We start from the raw sequence: 19,786 nt of genomic DNA, 5'->3' as shown, positions 1-19,786 counted from the left end.
CTGTCCTGGAACTCACTCTGTAGACCAGGCTGGCCTCGAACTCAGAAATCCACCTGCCTCTGCCTCCCAAGTGCTGGGATTAAAGGCATGCACCACCACTGCCCGGCTCAGAACACATATTCTTAACCAGTGTCTTCTGATGCTCTGGACATCGTGGTGTGACACAAGGGACTTGGTGTATAGAGCTATAGAGCGGTTTGCATTTCTGTTTTTAGCAGCAAACACTCCCATAGATGCCTCTGTATATGGTTCTCCATCAGCATAACTGAATTGGCACTGCTTGGATTGACAAGGCTGCAGCCTTGAAGCCTAGAGTCTCAACTTCCCAGGGCCAGCGTCTCTTCCACACACATCTGAGATCTCTTTTCAAACCTTTTAAAACTCCCTATACTCTCCTTGAGTTCTCTTTGCCACGGGAGGTTGGAGCTTCTACAGTCAGCCTCCTTTCCTTTGCCCTGGCCCAACCCAGGAGAACTGGAATAGTTTTCTAAGCAGGAAGAGCTCTCCTCAGTCCACCTTGACAGTCCTGGCTAAGCAGTATCCCACGGCGACTGGGTCCTTCATGTCCTCAGTTCCCACCCACACCCTGGCATGTCCCCAGCCAGCTCACCTGCTCCTGTTCTATGCGACACATGGAATGGATGGCTTGCAGGTTCCACAGGCTTCCCCCAGAGGTGGACACAAACACCAGCTTTGCATGGCTCTTCTCTGCAACACAACCCCCACACAGCTCAGCCCTTTGACCCCAGAACCTGGGCCCTCTAAAAGATAAGATTCTCATTCTGGGCCACCTGAAGCCTTGATCCCCAGCAGTCGGAAGTCTATACCCTATGCCTAGTCTTGCCTGCGTTCATTCTTGCCTGACTGGAGCACTTGAGACCAATTTCATTACTCCATCTTCCTTGGCTTGGACATGGCTGGTGGCCATTTTCTTTTCCAATCTGCCTATTATTAACTTTGGACTTGCTCATCCTACAGGATGTGGACCCCCCCCCCCGAAGTCAGTACTGGCCACCATGCAGCTTACCAGGGCGGCCACAAAAGAAGTTCTCTTCTTCTTTGACTTCCACAGGCCCCACCATCCTCTTGGTCCGGACCACACTTTCCTCGGCCCTGCCCCAGGCTGCAGGGCTCAGGGTGCTGAGGAGGCTTGAGCTGAGGTAGAGAGAACAGTTTTCTCAAGGTACTGTTCAGGATGGTGGACTCTCAAGAAATGGGAGGAGCACCAGCCAGCTCTCCCATGTCTTTGGAGAAGTCACCTGGTGTCCCTTCCTGGACTTCTTCCTCCCTTTGCTACTCTCAGTGGGAAGATGGGGGACATGTTACCTGTTCATCTCAGGGTCTGGGGAAAGAGAAAGCAGATTCTTGGGCCCAGTGAGGGCCTGCATGGCTTTCCAAACTTCTAGCCTTCGGCCTATCTCTGTGTCTCGAGGCTCAAAACCCTGCAGGAAAAAGAGCAGAGAAGAACAAGTGTGCAGGAGGAGTGGGGGCAAAGGAAGACTATCCTCCTTCTGCGCCCTTCCCAGCTGAACCCCTTTGGTTCCCTCCTATCTGGATTGTAGATATATGATGTCGGTACCATCCCCATCTCTCTTTGGTGATCCAGAACTCACCAACACCACCTTATACCCCCCTGTCTGCCCTAGACTGAGCTGTAAGGTTAAGTGTAGGGATCTCTTTCCCTCCTGTGGCCTCTCACCAGTAAAGGCTCAGAAAAGTCAAGTGGTGGGCTTCCCAACAGCCCAGCTAGGGTACAGAGGAAGATGAAGGCCAGACACCCCACGATCACAGCCACTGGCCAATCAGCAATCATATGGGAATAGCTGGAAAAGAGGGAGAAAGCATGCATGAGTTGACGTTGGGTATGGTGGTAAGGCTGGTGAGCTGGGGTAGCAGAGAAGAAAATTCATGGAGTGGGTACCAGCCTAGCCACTCCTGGGAGCACAGAGGAAGACTGGCCCTACCTCTTCGGCATCCGGAAAGTGCGTTCCTGCCTGTAGAAGATAAGAAGAGACGTTTACCATAGTCTTCTGGTGTGTGTGTGTGTGTGTGTGTGTTTGGGGGTTAGGGAGAAAGATTGAGTACATATTGGGTTAGGAAGGGAAGGGGTGCAAGACAGAGGACAAGGCATAGAGGAAGTTGGTACTAATTTTTAGAGTTGCCCACCTCCCAAGTTCCAGTTTTTGTTTTTGTTGTTTGTTTGTTTGTTTCCTACTCCATCCAAGCTGCTGCCTCCATCCGAGGCAGGAGCCATCCAAGTCACTTACTAAGAAAGGAAATGGAGGCTTCAGTGTCTGCTGCATCTTTTAATGGCTTTTCCAGCCCCCTCCTTACCTGACACTGACCACGTGGCGCTGCACAGAAGGTTGCTTCCAGACCCCATCATGCTGAGAGGTGTCTATGGAGGTGCTGAGGTTGGAGACATGGGCACATAGAGATGCTTGGTCTCCTAGCCCTAATAGTGAACTTCCTTCTTGATAGTCTTGAGGCGCTCGAGGAAAGGCAAAATGGCCAGCCGTTAACGGACTCGTCGGGTCTATAGCCTGGAGCGTGGACACGGTTGGTGGTGGTACCGGAGCACCGGTTGGGTCTTCAAGGGGACAGGTGTGGAGGGAGCAGCTTCTCTCTGGGCTTGCCTCGGGAGCCATGGCTTTGGTCTAGGACCTGGGAGAGGACAGGCAGGAAAGATGGGGGTAGTGGGTTATCTGCATCCCAGAATTATTCAGTAAGCAAGACAAGGCGATAGGAGCCTAGGGGTGGTTTTTCTTTTTCCTTTTTTTAGTTCTTTGGACAGATGAGGAGGGTGAGAGCTCAAGTCATGCATCCCAAGGTCCACATTTACCCAAACAGCATGCATTCTTAAAGCATAACTGGCAAACCTGCCCTATCTCAGACACTGCTTGATAGTAAATGTATTTCTACATACATGGTCTTATTTACTGCCGACAAAACCAAGAAGAATTTTCTTGCTTCACAGGCTTGAAAACAGATTCAATGAGAGGTAAAGATTAGAACAAAGTCCAAGGTCTTCTGAACCTAAATAGTTGCCTGTTTATATATTCCCCACCCCATGTAGCTCTGGTTTTCTTGAAAATCGTTATGTAGACCCTGTTGTCCTTGAACTCAGAGAGATCTGCCTGCCTCTGCCTTCATTACAGGCGTGTACCACCATGCTCAGCTTTTCTACACTCTTGACAGACATCCTTTGAGCATCTGCAAAGAGTCCCTGGTTATTCTTTCTAAGGCAGTCACTGGCACCCTCTCTGTTCCATCACCCTATTGGATTTTTCTTCGTGTATTTGCTGCAACTAGTTATCAGATTAGAGACACGCCCCACTTCTCAGGTGTGCTGTGGAAGCCGGGAAGGCAGAAACTGATGTGTAGAAAGGTTCATCTCTACATCCGTAGTGCCTTAAACCGCTTACTGACACAGAAGGTGGCCAGGAATGTCCATTAAGTGAACAGTGTTAGACTGGCTGGTAAAGTGGCATTGTGTTAAATAAGACTGAGTACATGACCCTGGAAATTCATGGTAGTTGGGAGATGTAGACAGCCCAACATGTTGAATTCTATGAGAAAGAAGTTCAGATGGCCCAATTTTAGTTGGAAAACTCAGTAAACAGGATTGCTGCTTTTTCAACAGTCCTGGCATAGATCATGAACAAAGCACAGGTTTACTTTGTTGGTGTGTATGACAGGAAGGAGTCAGTGATAGTCCCCAAATTAATCATCAAGACAACACTCTGTGCACGTCTAGTTCCTCTCTTTAGCTCCATGGGAAGGGAGAGCCTTACTCCTGGGGTACGATTGCCAGTCTTAAGACAGGAAAGAGTTGACAACAGAGCAGACTGCCTGGAGATGATGGGGGTTCTCAGAGAAGTTCAGGGCCGAATGATTTGGCAAAGTCTCCTTTCCTTTAAATTGCTTGGCTTACCCAGCCCAGCAGTTTGCCTGACTCCCATGGGAGATTCAGGTGTATGCTACACTGACTCTGACATCCAGGCCTACCTGGTGCCCTGCCAGATGTGTCATGAGCCAGAGCCCTGGCCACAGTGGCAGATGGTCATTGCCTGTGGTGGTTGAATGGCTAAGTTCTTTCCAGAAACCATGACAAGAAGGTGGAAATAGTGGGTGAACTCTGCCTATTTCCCTCCCCTGTCAGAAGAGTGGCTGTATCAACAGTTTAAGACAGAACAAGTCTCACATTGAAGATAAGCGGGGGAGGGCGATGGAGGTAGGCTCCAGGCTCTCTCATCTTTTGACTCCGGGCCCTCAGAGAAGACAATGGTTGGAGCGTTCTCTTTTGAGCTCTCAGTTTTGATATAGCACACATGACATTCCTGAAATAGAACTCGGCATGTGGAGGACACGTTTGCTTTCCTGCTCTTTCTCAAGTTCAGGACCACAGGCAGCGTGCTCTCTTAAGCAGCGTAGTTTGCATGGGTAACGTGACCCTTTTAGGTACTCGGGTAATATCCCCATTTCATAACGTCTGCATTTGAAAGCTGATGTCATGACTGAGGTCATGGATATTTATTTGTACTAGTTTAACATTTAGAAATATATTGATTTTTTTTTTTTTTGAGACAGGGTTTCTCTGTATAGCCCTGGCTGTACTAGAACTTACTCTGTAGACCAGGCTGGTCTCGAACTCAGATATCCGCCTGCCTTTGCCTCCCAAGTGCTGGGATTAAAGGTGTGCGCCACCACGCCCGGTGAAATATATTGATTTGACCAAAGACATTCTAAAGCAAGACCTCGGACAACTCCATAAAGCTGATGACATAAGCAGCCAGTCACTAAGCCCTTGGAAGCCAATCTCTTTGGGCCAAAGAGAAACTGGATAAATGCCTGGGTCATGCGTATGCATGAGATCATTTGTTAATTTATTCACTTGCTGAGACAGGAGCTCACTGTGTAACCAAGGCTGGCCTTGAACTTGTAGCTCTCCTGCCTTAGCCTCCTCAGTGTGCGGTGTACAAGTGCATACCACCATGCCGGGTGTTAACATTTACTAGAGTTTTTAAACCTATAGTTTTTTCCTATTTTATTTGTCCGTTTATTTATTTGTATATTCTATGTGCTCAATATAGTAGTCAGCCTACGTTGGGTTCTGATGTTTGAATATGGCCAGCATCAGCAACTGTTTCTTGAGAACAAAGCTGGCTTTCTGTGTCTTACCCTCCTGAAGAAGGCTTTCTACCCACCAGATTGGTGAATTAACAAAAAGGGGGAAAACCATTTGCTTCCACCTGTGGGGCTTTCTCTTCCCTTTGAGGAACACAACAAACATTTCAAATCAGTTAATCTAGACAGTGTGTCAGTCTCTGCTTTTTGCCTCTGAAGGTCTTTAACTTCACCTTCGCCTGCTCGCCTCCCTGCCTGTCACGTGACTCCCCTTCCCCCACCTTGCTTGGGTGCCTGCTTGCATGCACACTGGTTTAGATTATATCACGGTTCATAACCTCGCCCCTCTGCACTATGCCAGCCGTTATATCATTATTTCACAAGAGCCTGGAAGCCTCTAGCCTGGCTGCTTTAGAGCTTGGCCTTTGTTTCAATCTCCCCAGTTTGTTTGTTTGTTTGTTTAATTTTTAGCACTGTGCCTGACCTGGGTTGGGTCCCAACGTGACCAGCATCAGTTCTGTCTCCCTCTTAGAGGAGAGCCTGCCTCCTAGAGCTTAAGACAGTCAGGTAGCCAGGGTAGAGGTGAGGGGCCTGTTCCAGCAGCCTAAGACCTTAGATCACTGAGCACAGGACTTATCTTAAGAACCCGGCCCCAGCTGAGCGTGATGGCGCACACCTTTAATCCCAGCACTTGGGAGGCAGGCGAATTTCTGAGTTTGAGGCCAGCCTGGTCTACAAAGTGAGTTCCAGGACAGCCAAAACTATACAGAGAAACCCTGTCTCGAAAAACCAAAAATAATAATTAAAAAAAAGAACCAGGCCCCAACTTGGTGTGTCAGTCTCATTTGTAATAGAAGTTAGCCACAGAGCATACTGCTGGAAAACGGAGTACTCTCTTTCCCAAACTCCTTCTGTTGAAGGGGATCTAGTCTCCATCATTGGTTTGCTTCCACTTAGGTCTCTATGGCTCCAGCTCCCTCCCTGTAAACATTTCAGTTCCTCTACAGGGATCAAGGATCAGCTGATCCTAAGCTTATCTGTCTTCACTCTGCAGGATGTTATGCCAGTGTAGAAAATCTGAAAGTCTCTAGCCTGACTGTGGTAGGGTTGAACCTTTGTCTCAGTCTTCCCAAGGAAATGAGCCAGCTCTTTAATTAGGATGAGTAACTTCCTGGGCTGCCTGTCTGCACCGGCCAAATGGGGGGTGGAGGGTGGGGGGTGGGGGGTGGTGAGTGGGGTAGAAAGTGCTGAATCTGGCCCCGGGCACATAGCCCCAATGCAGGCGCTCCAGAAGGGGCAACTCTGTATGAAATAATCTTTCCCTGAACTCAGAGACTCATCTGGATGTCACTGTGGTCCCACAGAGTGACCAGGACAGATGAGGGGAGCTGTTCATACCATTAAGAAAGGGAATGGTCATTTTAAAAGTACAAATAATTAACTATTCAAACATCTCTGAAGCCAATGACTTTATAAAATACTGTAGAACTGAAAGCTGTGCCTGGAGATCGGGTACTTGGAAGCCAGCCTAGGCAAACAAGATCTCTGTCTCTGTCTCTCTGTCTCTCTCTTTCTATTCACCCCTTTTGCTTTTGATATATAGCCCAGGCTGGCCTCAAAGTCATGGAAATCCCCTCCTTAGCCTCCCAAACTGAGATTGCATATCAGGATGGCCTTGAACTCTACACTTCTGCTTTCCAAGTGAGTTCTGGGGTTAATTTGCTGCCACACTTGAATTTTTTTTTTTTTTTTTAAAGACAGATACTCTCTCTGTAGGCTAGGTAAAGATGCAGAGGCGGGGCCTAGAGGAAGGGTCTTGGGAGGCCAAGGAAAGGGAGAAAGCAAGGTCTATGTAGTTTAGAGTAGCGTTGAACTTGTGATCTTCCTGTTCCAGCCACCTGAGGGCTGGCATTACAATTGCATGTTACCTTGAGGGTGGAAATGAGGATGTAATGTTCTTTGTACACATAAGGCTCAGGTTTAATCTCTAGAACTGGGAGGAAAGGACTGCAGTGTGTGTGTGTGTGTGTTTGTGTGTGTGTGTGATGTGAGTTTGTTGTGTAGTGTGTTTGTGTGTGTCTGTGTGATAATTTTGTGGTGTAGTGTGTCTGTGTATCTGTGTGTGTGTGTGGTGTGTATAGTGTGTACTTTTTATGGTATAACTATCCCCAGGGTGGTGCTTAGGTCAACGGGAGCATATTTGTGTTTCTTCTCTTGAGTTGAACAAAATTGTTATGCCTGTGTAGTATCCACGATCTCTGGGGAACTTCAGAGATCAGCAGGGGTTCCAGAGGACTGCTGGAAGAGAACAAGTAGTTCCCATGCCTGGGAGAAATGAGGAGACCAGACAGGGCTGATCCTTGGCAAGATGTGCCAGACAGCCAATGATGCTGTAGCCCCTTGTACAGATGCTCCTAGTCCTGGGCCCTGCCCTGATTTGTCACTGTTCCCTCCCTCCCTCCTCTCCCCCCTTTTTTCTGCAGTGCTTGGGGATGGAGCCTAAGGCTTTGCCAATGCTAGAAAAAAAATGCTTTATCACTGAGCTGCAACTCCCACCCCCAGCCCCAGTCCCACCTTCTTTTGGTCAGGTTGTGACTGCAAGCAGAGTCCCTGGCCTGTGCTCTGGTCTGGAGATTATACCCATACTGTGATTTGCCCTCGTGAATAAGATTTTATCTCTCTCAGAGTAATGATTTAATAAAAGAGGGGAGAAAACATTTGCTTCCACCTGTGGGGTTTTCTCCTGCTTCTGAGAAACAGAATGTACAATTTAAATCCGATAATCTGAGATAAGGTGTCTGCATCTGCCTTTTGCCTCTTAAAAATGCCTTTTATTTCAGTCCAGGCAGGAGAGAGATGAAGTGTCATGTCTGAAGAGAGATTCTGGGGGCGGCAGAGTCAGGCAGGACACAGAAATGGCGCCATATTGCTACCTGGCCAGACTGTTCCACCACACGTCTGATGAAGTCAGAAAAATGAAGGGTACCCAGTTCTGGGAATGGGCACTCAGTGGGAAGATGATTTTTTTTCCTCTTCCACCCCCTGGGAGGCTCCTTCAGCGGTCATGGCTTCAGTCTAGTTTTTGCCATACATGGAGGCTAAAGCCAGTGTGTACACAAGCAGGAGGCCATGCAGAGAAAACAAACAACGATTTGCTGGGCAGCCGAGCAACCGATGGCAGTGGGCAGACAAGCAACTGATGGTGATGGACAGACAGTCAGCCCCTGGTGTAGATCCCAAATGTCGCCTTCTCTCCCTAGGATACCTGCTTTAGCCAGCCTTTTTCCCCCCTTTGTACATGCACACCCCTTTGCTCACTGACATGCAGACCGACGCATCTGCGATCCTGAGGCCTTTTGCAAAGACGCAGAGGCAAGGCCTCAGGGAGTTGGGGGAGCTCTAGAGGTTAAGGAAATGGACATCTGCGGCCTTAGGGGAAAGGAGAGAACAGTGGGTGGGGCAGGTCCCCCAGGAGGTGAAAGCAACGAGAACTGGTATTATCAAGTGTCGATGAGAGAGGATGAACTAGCCAGGCAAGATGAAGGTGTACAAACATACTCGCCTCGGGAAAAGGCTTTCAGAAGAGCTGGGGAATGGATGAGGTGATATGTGGCGGCGGCTATTTAGGATACCTGATGCAGGCTTACTGAGAAGATCTTCCAGCAGGATCTACGGAGGGGTTCTTCCTACTTGTTCCGGCAGCTGCCTTCTGGGGCTAATGTATTCCCCTCAGGCCGCTGCTTGCGGTTCAGAAACTGGCAAAGAGAAGATCGCTGCAGCAGCTGGGGCTGCTACCACCGTCCATGCCCGTGGGCGGCGCCGCTGTCCGGGCTCTGGTGCTGAAGCAGCGGCAGCGGTGGGATCTTGCGCATGCGTCAGCTCCAGAGGCCAGTCGCTGGGCGGGGCCGAAGAGAAATCCGCCAATGGACAGAGGGCAGGAAGGATGGAGGGGAGACAGGGACACAAGCTGCTGCAGAGCCGCAGCATGGGGGGCTGGGGGGTTCGTTGTCACGAAGGTTGTAGGCTGCAGTACAGGCCTCTCTACCCTGACCAGGTCTCATCATTGTCCTTAGTAATATGGCCAAACCGTCCCTCCTGGACGCCTTGTACTTTTTACAAGAAACTAAAAAGGAACAACTCGGGTAAAATCCTCCCAACTTGAACCCCAGGCTTCCACACTTTGTAGCGCAGGGAAGCAGAGAGGTTGGGTCTCATGAATACCCTTATTTCTCTAGGCTTCTCTCAGTGTTCTGTCCTCCCGAGGGAGAGGTGGGTATCTGCTCGAGTTGGGTCACTCCTCCCATTTTGGACCTGGCTCTGAGCCTGCGGCCTCTTCCTACATTAAAGCCTCTTCTCGAATCTTTTAAGTGCGCAACAAGGGATAGGGGGAGTGAGAGGAGGAGAGATGCCCAGCCCCTTTCATGCAGTTACCACCACTCTCCACCTACAGAGAGAACTGATAGCCACCCACTTCGGAGCACTTGCCAGCCCCCCGACCAGGGACTAGCTGTGAAGGAATTGAGGTGTTGGTCGAAGGGCAGGCCTGGCTAGAGAACTGTAGCTGAATTATAGTGAATACCAGAAGTAGGAGAAGCCTCAGTGTAGAGGAGTCCTCGGTAGATTTAGATAGGCAAAAAAAAAAAAAAAAAAAAAAAAAAAAAAAAAAAAAAAAAAGAGGAGAAAAAAAAAAAAAAAAAAAAAAAAAAAAAAAAAAAGAACTTCACAACAAGCAGGCTGTTCTGGGCCTGGCTGTGCTGTGCATGGAGGTGACAAGCTGGAAGCAACGGGCTGAGGAGAGTCAGACTCAAGAGGTTTGGCTTGAAGATATCCCTTAATTGTGTCCAAGTGCTGGTCTAGGCAGACACGGGTTCTAGAGCCTGGGCTGAGTGAATCTGGAGGTTTAGAAGTGCCTTGAGTGACTTACAGTTGGCTGCAGAGATAAAGGCAGCCTTAAATCAGTGCCAGGAGGCCAGGGTGTGGCTAGACCTAGGAGATGGTTGATAGCACCTCTGATCTACAGTTTGTGACAGAGAAAGGGCAGGGTACAAAGAGAGACATTTCTTTCGAATAGCTTTAAAGCAAGCTTCCTGGAGACAGTGGAGCTGTGGCTGGCTGGGGAGGTTTTGGAAATGTGAAGGCATGAAAGACAGGCAGAGCATGCTTCACCTGGAGTGGGATTTAGGAGACTGTAACAAAAGAAGGCTGGGAGTTCAGTATGTTTTCAGGAAATGGTGAGAATGTACTCGGAGCTGCGGAAGCCCCCATCAGATCAGTGATCTTCAGCAGCGATATACTGTGGGTACCACTCAGTCAAGTTTCTGAGAATGCCAAGATGGATATCTGGTCTTCATAGTAAGGAAATTTAGATAGAACTGTGCTCTGAGGACCAGTCGGATATGAAGAAAGACAGTCTCTAACAAGAACAAATATGGCCTCCAAGAGGCTATTTATTTGCAAGGGAAAATTCTAGTTTAGACCTGGTGCCAGGTCAGCTGGGGATTCCATGCAGACTCCTCATCTTGTGTCTTCATTTCTTCTGATTTCTCAGTGATGTGGACCAGGGTGAGAGCCACAGTGCCCTGGGCCATGGCCATGGGATGGGCCACCATGTCCTGGAGGGTGATGTCCTCCAGGACAGTGCCCTGGGCCATGGCCATGGGATGGGCCACCATGTCCTGGAGGGTGATGTCCTCCAGGACAGTGTCCTGGGCCATGGCCAGGTTGTGGACCACCAGGTCCTGGAGGGTGATGTCCCTCATGACAGTGTCCTGGACCGTGGCCAGGGGGTGGCCCACAGTGAGGATGACCTTGGCAATGCCCCTGTGGAAAGCCAAAAGAGAAATGCCAGGGTGCAAAGCCAATGCCAATGGCTGCAGTCAATTCTTCTTTACCTCCCCTCCCCAAGGGACTCAGGATTCCTGGGCTTCTGCAAGGGGTGTAGTAGGAAGTTGGGTGATACAGATAGCAAGGACCTGCTCCTAGCCCTGCTTCTTTTGCAGTGAAGTCCTTTAGGTATCAGGCAAGGAAAAGGGGAAGAGTTTGGATGCCTTAGGTTTATCCCTTTTGCAGAGCTGTGACCTCTTTTCCTGGATCTTCAGTTATTGATTTGTAAGAAACAAGATTATCTTCCCCATCCTGGAGGCCCTGACTATGAAATGGCTACGAGTTCTGCCTTGCTAGAAATGACAGCTTACTACACTCGGGGGCAAAGGTGAAGCTGGGGAGGCTGGAGAAGAATCCCCTGAGAGCCCGGCAGGGAGAAAGCCAGGCTCCAAGGAGAACAACAGGTCAAAGGTAGAGGGTGGACAACAAGAATATGTTGTGTATAGATAGATGTGTGTTAAATGTATACACAATAGCTATGGTTGTGGAGTGTGGTGGCACTTTAACCCTTTAAGGAGGCAGAGGCAGGTGGATCTCTGTGGGTTCAAGACTAGCCTTATCTAAATTGTGAGTTTCAGATTAGCCAGGGCAATAGAATGAAGCCTTGTATTTAAATTTTTAGCCAGGAATGGTGGTACACGTTTTTAATTCTAGCAACATAAGAGGCTAGAAACAGGCAGATCTCTATGAGTTCAAGGCTAGTCTGATCTACATAGTGAGCTTCAGGCCAGGCCAAGGCTACATGATGAGATCTTGTCTCTCAAATAAAAGTAACTAAATAAAATTTTAAAGCTTGTCTGGGTATGGAGTTCAATGGTAGAGAATTTGTTCACAAACCATAAACCTAGTACTGTAAAAACAAAACACCACAACAAAATAGCGATGTCTGGATATATCCTGCAGGTGGGTACATAAGCATGCACACATCTGTACACATCTGTACACACAGGGTGTCTAGGTATGAGCCTATAATGCCCCTGAGCAGCTGCCAGTCCTAATCAGGAAGAAGTGAAAGCTCCACTTCTCAGATCTAAGAGGCCTGGGAGAGAACTGTTCCACCTTTCTTGGCTGGAGACCAGCAGTGTTTGTCTCTTGCTATAGGCCTAGGAAAATCACAGGGCACTGGGATCTGAAGCCCAGTGGTGTAGAAATGAGGTTATGGCCTTCTATTCCAGGAGTGGGATGGCTCCCTACTCTGCTCTGGCCATCCAAGGGGTTGATAGGGCAGAATACCTACAGGGAAGACAGTCTCCATAACTGGGGGCTAGCCTCTTACAACAGTCCCTGCCTCAACAGGGCTCAGCCACTCTAGGAAACAGCCAGTTCCCACCCTTCTATGGCAGGGTCACAGATGCAGGCCAGGAAATCTGCTGCTGCTGGTTAGGAGGGGGTGGTAGTGAGCAAGCAGCCTTCCCTTCCTTCCTTTGCAGAAGCCTGGCCTAGCAGGCCTGCAGTGTGGCTGGGGCTTGAGAGCAAGCGAGCCAGCCAGCCAGGGAAGCACAGAACAGGCTGGGAAACAGCAGGGGAGAGGATGGGCTGCTGGGCCAGGGGAGGGAAGTAAGGAAAGGAGAGAGACAGATGGGAAAACAGAGGAGAGATTGCCAAGGAGAAGGTTGCAGTTGGCAGGGGGTGGGCGGATGCGGCAGCACTCCGCCCTTCCCAGGCTGCTGCCTGAGTCTTCCTGGCTTCATTTGGCAAAGTCCTGGTCCAAGAAGGAGGTGAGAGGTCTGAAAGAAGCAGCCAGGGTGGGAAGGGAAGGGGCACAAAGAAGGGGAGGGAGGGAGGCTCGAGAATGTGCCTACCTTGCCACCTGTTAGAGAGAAAGGGGGAAAAGAGAGTGGTTTCAGTCCTTTGGTTTTGAAGGGGACAACTTGCCCCTGCCTCCTCTCCGATGCTAGTTCCTGTGTTCACTCCTGCCCCCACCACGGCTCCTCAGACTTGGCCACTTGCCTGACAGTTATTCCTTCATTCATCCACTAACAGCAGATTCATATTGAAAGTCAATACAAAGCTTACTTGTACATCCCTGTGGGCTCAAGAGCTGGCCGAGTCCCCTGGGTGGCACAGGGCCAGGTAGGAGGTTAAGGTTTTGTCCACACTGCCAGTGGTCTGCCCTCCTAACCTTGGTCAAATTTCAGGGCACTTGGGAGGCATGCTATTGTGGTAAACCCCAATTCTTCCTCTTCTGTCTCCGTCTGGGCCCCAGCCAGCCTCCCCCGTTCATTCCTGAACATCTGCTTATAGCCCCTCAGAGCTCTGTGCTGGCTTCTCCTTATATCCTGATTACAACCTTCTGGTCTCGGCTCTGAGTCTCTGCCCTTGCTGTCTGCTGCTTGGAGATCTCTCTCACTTCACTCTGCCTTACTGTCCAGCAGGAATTCACATCACGGGGAAGATACCCACTGAGGACATAACCGCTCCTTCTGCAGAAGCCATCTGTGTGGCACTGGGTGTCCCAAAAGGTGGGCTTTGGTGGGAGTTCTAGCTCTTTCATGTCTTTTGAGAGGAGGCAACAGCATGGGCGCCAAGAGCCCCAGACCTAACAGCGCTCTCATGGCCTCATCTCACAATGCCTAACTTCCCCAGGGCTTCATGGGTACCGCGGGGAGAGGGACCTGCCTGTTGTTCTCCTGGGGTTGAAGAGCTATTGAAATGAAGGATGTATAGACTTGTTTCTTAAATATAAAGTGTTCTTTGGAATACAAAGGTTTGTTTGCATTTGAAACTGCACGCAGGTAGCTACACACACACACACACACACACACACACACATGCAAGCACACTTGGCAGTCAACAGATAGGGCTGATTGATTGCCTCTGCCCTACCCTCTCTCCTTTCTCTTCTCTTCCTTCTTCTACCTCCTAGCCACCCAGTCATGCTACTTACCTGGATGCATCTTTACGGGGCAAGAGCAGGAAGCGACACAAGGAGCACCTGTGGTTAACAGATAAAGTTTTATTTGCAATGATTTAACTCCCAATCTAAACTCTTTCCTTTCTAGGGCTATTCATACATAGTTCCTTCAAAAGAAGAAAGGGGTGCCTGCCAACTGTCCTGGTCATGATACTTCCCCTCCAGGGTAGGTCTCTGTATAAACACCTGGTATTGAGGGGTGATAGGGGGGCTTGGATCCTTCGGTGTATGCTGAGCAGGGAGGGGCAGAACAGATGGGTGGGCATGGGCTTCTAGGGAGGACGGGGACCTTCAGGACTTTGTTCTTGAAGCACAAATGAATGGATGGCCTTCCTGGGCCCTCACTGCTCATTATTGTCTCCTCTCTTAGAGACTGGAAGAGGGTGAGGGGTTTAAGGTCTGAGTCAACTTATCATCCACTGGCAAGCTGTCATCACGTGGAGCTGTTGAGGCTAGAGCCTCGTCTTTTTGGGCCTGGCATGCCAGGCACAATTGACAACCCCAGAACTGACAACCCTATAACACAGTACACTTGAAGACTAAAGGTATCAAGACCCTCTGAGCTCACATAGTCACTGGGCAAATGAACACAGATGCACACACACACACACATGCATACACATACACACACATGCACACACACACATACATGAATACACATACACACACATGCACACACATGCACACACACACTCATGCACACACACATACACACACACCTTTAATACAAAGGTACAGCATCACCAGGCAGTGGTGGTGTACGCCTTTAATCCCAGCACTTGGGAGGCAGAGGCAGGCGGATTTCTGAGATCAAGGCAAGCCTGGTCTACAAAGTGAGTTCCAGGACAGCCAGGGCTATACAGAGAAACCCTGTCTCAAAAAACAAAAAAACAAAACAAACAAACAAAAAAAAACCAAACAAACAAACAAACAAACAAAAAAACCAAAGGTACAGAGTCACAGATCAAATGTGGAGCCTTGTACTTGGGAATCGCGCTTTCTTCCACTGAGCCTTTCCCCAGCCCCAGAAGACTTTTGTTGGCTTCTGCATGTTCAGCTGAAATCAGTCCCAAAGTATGCTCATAGTCTTTCTGGTTCTCTACATTTTTTTTAATTTAAATTAAAAAAAATATTTTATATGTATGGGTGTTTTGCCTCAACTTATGTCTGGGCACCATGTTCATGCAGTGCACACAGAGGCCAAAAGTAGGAACCAGACACCCAAGGAGGAGTCACACATGGCTATGAGACACCATGTGGATGCTGAGAATTGAACCCAGGTTCTCTAGAAGAGCAGCCAGTGCTCTTAACTGCTGAGCCAGCTCTCCAGCCTCAACTGTTCCCTGCTCTTTCCCATTGACTAATGATGAACTTGGAAGAGTCTCACAAGGCTGGACTTCAGTGTGTGAAGGGATGTTAATGGAAACTTTTGGGCCAATCAAGACCTGAGTTAAAAGCAAGAGAAAAGACAGTCCTTGGAATGTCTTTTCATTCAGGCCTAGCTAACTGAGAAACAGGAACTGTCAGTTCTAGAAGGGACTTTGCAAGCCCATAACTCTCAAGTGACCTCTCTACCTGATGTGTCAGTTCTAACTCCTGCAGAGTGGAGGTACAGGGGCTAGCCTGGAAGCTGGGGAGGACAGGTGGGCAAAATGCACACAGATGCACACCTGGCACAGACACAAGTGAGCCTTTAGAAACCGGTCAACATATGCAGACATATATTATCCTCACAAAGACCCAGAGGTACAGGAACCAATTCAATGAACAGACACATGCCCAGCGAGTCTAGGACCACACAGGCACCCACACAGAACCTTCTCCCTTTACCACCCTCAGCAAGCAGGGCCAGATCCTTACCTGAGAGTGTAGAGTAGGAACAGGAAGGCTGAGACTGCCTCCCCTCCAGGGAGTATTTGTACAGGACAGGGTGGGGCTGGGTCAGGCCATATGCTCTTGGGAGAGTCCAGGGCTGAGGGTTCAAGGAATGAAGAGGGCTGGACTAGTCTCCACCTGGGCAAAGAGCACTAGAAAGCAGGCATGGGGTGGGGCAGATGAGGAGAGTAGAGAACATTGCAGAGCCAGGTGCGAGGTCACTCACAGGTGAGTTCTCCACACAGGGCTGGCACACTGATTTCCACAAACTAGACAGGGCCACCATCTCCCCCACATGTGGGAGAGGGAAAGTGATCCTCGGTACATTCCTGTCTTTGAATCTATGACCTAGAGTTCTTCAACTGTTGCCCAATCCGGTGAGCTTGTCTGGAAACAGAAAGCACACACAGAAAAGGGAACCATGGGGATGGGATCTGCATGAGGCAGAAAGGATGAAAACTATTGGAACCCAAGCTGCCAAGTTGCTCTGCCTTTCTTTGCCGAGCCCTTGGTAGGCCGCTGGTACTGATGCCCCAGTGCTTGCTCTGTGCCATAATCCTTTGTTCCTGTGCTCCCCTGGGTAAACCCTCATAGCCCCTGCTATGAGCTTTCTGTCTTCTGAGATCCTTTCTTTCAATGCTTCTCATCCTCACTGGCCTCTGCGCACCTCAGATGCAGGGACACAGTGGCTTCTTCAGTTACTTGGCCATTGACTGCTCTTCTGGCATTAGTAAGTGCCCAGTGAATTTGATGGATGATTTTTTTTATTTTTTTATGAAGAGTTTATGTGTATAGGTGTCTTACCAGCATGTACACCTGTGCACTCCATACATGCAGTGCCTGTGAAGGTCAACCAGAATCCCCCGGATTCCCTGGAACTGGAGTTACACACAGTTGTGACCTGTCATATAGAAGCTGGGAATCGAACCCACATCCTCTGGAAAAGAAGACAATGCTCTTAACTGTGGAACCGTCTTTCTAGCCCCTTGATGAATGAATTTTGATAAAAATGCTGAAGTTAGTTGTTGTTGGGTAATGACTGGCTTCTTTTTTTATGGTTTACATTTGTGTATATTTTTTCCTTCCATATTTATGTTTCTATTTTCTGGAAGATGACTGTGTTCTGTCCTGATATTACAATGCTGCTCAAAACAAAATCCTTACCAGGTAGGCTACAGAATGAGAACCTGTCAAAAATGAGACTGAGATTGGCAATGGCTCAGGGGGTGAAGGCACTCGCCTCTGTCCAGCCTGACAACCTGAGCATGATCACCTGAGCCCACATGGTGGAGGCAGGGAACTGACTCCCAAAAGCTGTACTCTGACCTCCACACTCAGTCCATGGCATGCTGTGTATACACAAATACACACACACACAGACAGAGACAGAGTTAGAGACACACACACAGAGACACAAACACAGATAGAGACACACAGACACACACAGAGATAGAGAGACATAGACATATACACACAAATAGACACAGACACACACACAAAGAGATAGAGAGACACAGACACACACACAAAGAGAGAGACATAGACACACACAGACACACACAGAGAGAGACATACACAGATAGAGACACACAGACACATACACAGGTAGAGACACACAAAGACTCAGACACACAAAGACACTGAAACACACAGACACACACAAACACAGATACACACAGACACAAACACACACGGGAGGGGAAGAAATGTATGTGTGCATGTGTATGCACATAAAAAAATAGAAGTTAAAAAAAGACAGGATTGGGGTGTAGCTCAGCGATTGTACCTAATATGCCCAGGTCCCTAGGTTTGATACCTAGAATTTATGAGTGTCATGGTTTGTATATGCTTGGGAGTGGCACTTTTAGAAGATGTGGCCGTGTTTGAATAGGTGGTGTGTCACTGTGGGTGTGGGCTATAAGACCCTCACCCTAGCTGCCTGGAAGTCAGTCTTCCACTATCAGCCTTCAGATGAAGATATAGAACTCTCAGCTCCACCTGCACCATGCCTACCTGGATGCTGCCCTGCTCCCACCTTGATGATAATGGACTGAAGCTCTGAACCTGTAAGCCAGCCACAATGTTGTCCTTATAAGAGTTGCCTTGGCCATGGTGTCTCTTCACAACAGTAAAACCCTTACTAAGACAATGAGGGAAAAAAAGATAAATCATGCTTGAGAAGAATGGGAACCCATTCAGCTATGCCAGCTTTGTGCTAACTGCTCCTAGTAGTTTGGGGAATAGTCTCTATCTTGACCCAAACGTGAGTTAATAACCAAATGTGGTACATACACCAAATATTATGAAGAAATAAACAACGGATACAAACCACACTGTGGCAGGATGTCAGAATAATTATGTAGAGTGGAGGAAGCCACACCCAGAGAATACATACTATATGTTTTTGTCTAGAATAAAAAAAGCCTAGAAAATTGATAAGCACAGCAGACCCGAGGGCAGTGGCGGAGGGGGAAAGGGGGATAAGCAATGGGTAGGTGCCATGGCTGCTGTCTTGGCTGTGACCATGGCTTCATGAAGTATAAACATACCAAAACAACTTGCACAATTCAAATATGTGTGGTTTATGGTATGTCAATTTGACCTCAGAACTGTAAAATAGAAAGCACCATAGCCACCATCGGAAAACAAGAAGAAAACCTTGAGGGACAGGATGAGTCTTCCTTATCTCAGGGCTGGGGAGGAAGGCACCTGCCAACCAGGATCAGCTCTAGGTGGTGGTGTTAATACATGCATACATACATACATACATACATACATACATACATACATGGGTATTTTGTGTATGTGCACCATCTGAATGCCGTGTACCACTGGAGGCCGGAAGAGGTCATGGGGCTCCCTGGAACTGAAGTTACAGCTGGTTATCAGCTGCCATATGGGTGCTGGGAATTGAACCCTGCTCATTAGGAAGAGCAGCCCGTTCTCTTAACTGCTGAGCCATCTCTCCAATTCTACAATCTAGGAGGTATTACCCTCTCCTCTTGTTTTTGTTTTTAAAAAATTTGTCTAGATGTGTTTATCTTGCTTTATGTTTATAAATGTTTTGCCTCCATGCCTATAGGTATTTCACACACTTTTTGGACCCTCTGGAACTGGGGTTACTCGTGGTCGTGAGTCACTGTGTGGGCACTGGGAGTGGAACCTGGGTTCTCTGCAAGAACACATGCTCCTAATCACTAAGCCGTCTCCCCAGACCTATTCTCACTTTGTTTAGAGGTGGGGCTTCAGTCTTTGAGACAGGGTCTCAACTCTCCCAGGCTGGCCTCAAACTTAGAGCAGCAGATAAACTTAAACTCTTGGTCCTTCTGTCTCTACCTCCTAAGCACTGGGATTGCAGGTGTACAGCACCACACCCAGTGAGTTTTGAGTTTGTTTTGTGCATGTGTGCATGAGTGCATACGTGTGCACATGTGTGTACTTTGAGACTTAGTCTCTCATAGCTGAGACTGACATTGGATTTCTGATCCTCTGCCTCCATCTCTGGAGTTTTGGAATTATAGGCGTGCACTACCACATACAGTTTTATCTTCCCTTCTTTGACAGATTTAAAAGGGAACAGGATTCGGAGGTATTAGGAGTTTGCCAGTATGCAGTAGTCCTAATCAAGGACTGCCTGAATGTAGATGCCAGTCCTAAGATGGCTTTTCTTAGGTTGAGCCATCTTCCTTTCAGGAAACCACTCCTTTAAAGGGCAGGGGTGGGGTGGGGTGGGGTGGGGTGGGGTGGGGTGGGGTGGGGTGGCGGGTACCAGAGAGATGGCTCAGAGGTTAAGAGCATTGGCTGCTCTTTTCAGAGGTCCTGAGTTCAATTCCCAGCAACGGCATGGTAGCTTACAACCATCTATAATGATATCTGATGTCCTCTTCTGGAATGCAGGTGTACATGCAGAGAGAGCATTCATATATACTAAATAGATAAATCTTTAAAATTTTAAAAAATGGGGCTGGAGAGATGGCTCAGCAGTTA

At 48.6% G+C, this 19,786-nt stretch overlaps 2 protein-coding genes across 3 annotated transcripts in view; both read right to left on the bottom strand.

Annotated features, from left to right (window-relative positions):
• The window catches only part of Disp2 (dispatched RND transporter family member 2), a 15,657-nt gene extending 6,672 nt beyond the window's left edge, over window positions 1–8,985 (bottom strand). The window contains exons 1-7 of one of the 2 annotated variants that reach the window (XM_021156702.1): window positions 8,760–8,985; window positions 2,335–2,664; window positions 1,965–1,994; window positions 1,700–1,823; window positions 1,327–1,442; window positions 1,028–1,155; window positions 611–708 (exon numbers count right to left, since the gene is read on the bottom strand). In XM_021156702.1, the coding sequence (XP_021012361.1) occupies window positions 611–708; window positions 1,028–1,155; window positions 1,327–1,442; window positions 1,700–1,823; window positions 1,965–1,994; window positions 2,335–2,648 (810 nt within the window). In that variant the 5' untranslated portion in view covers window positions 2,649–2,664; window positions 8,760–8,985. The remainder of the gene's footprint in view (window positions 1–610; window positions 709–1,027; window positions 1,156–1,326; window positions 1,443–1,699; window positions 1,824–1,964; window positions 1,995–2,334; window positions 2,665–8,759) is intronic. The other variant, XM_029474727.1, reaches the window with a different exon arrangement.
• A 1,571-nt stretch (window positions 8,986–10,556) lies between these two features.
• Phgr1 (proline, histidine and glycine rich 1) lies at window positions 10,557–13,936 on the bottom strand. Its single transcript, XM_021182301.1, has 3 exons — window positions 13,898–13,936; window positions 12,813–12,820; window positions 10,557–10,947 (listed from the first exon to the last, which is right to left on the bottom strand). The coding sequence occupies exons 1-3, from the start codon at window positions 13,905–13,907 to the stop codon at window positions 10,672–10,674; spliced, it is 294 nt and encodes a 97-aa protein (XP_021037960.1). The 5' UTR covers window positions 13,908–13,936; the 3' UTR covers window positions 10,557–10,671.
• Window positions 13,937–19,786: the final 5,850 nt, after the last annotated feature.

The sequence above is a fragment of the Mus caroli genome, chromosome 2 (genome assembly GCF_900094665.2).
Source record: "Mus caroli chromosome 2, CAROLI_EIJ_v1.1, whole genome shotgun sequence".
NCBI lineage: Eukaryota > Metazoa > Chordata > Mammalia > Rodentia > Muridae > Mus > Mus caroli.
This window is presented reverse-complemented; position numbering and strand designations above follow the sequence as displayed.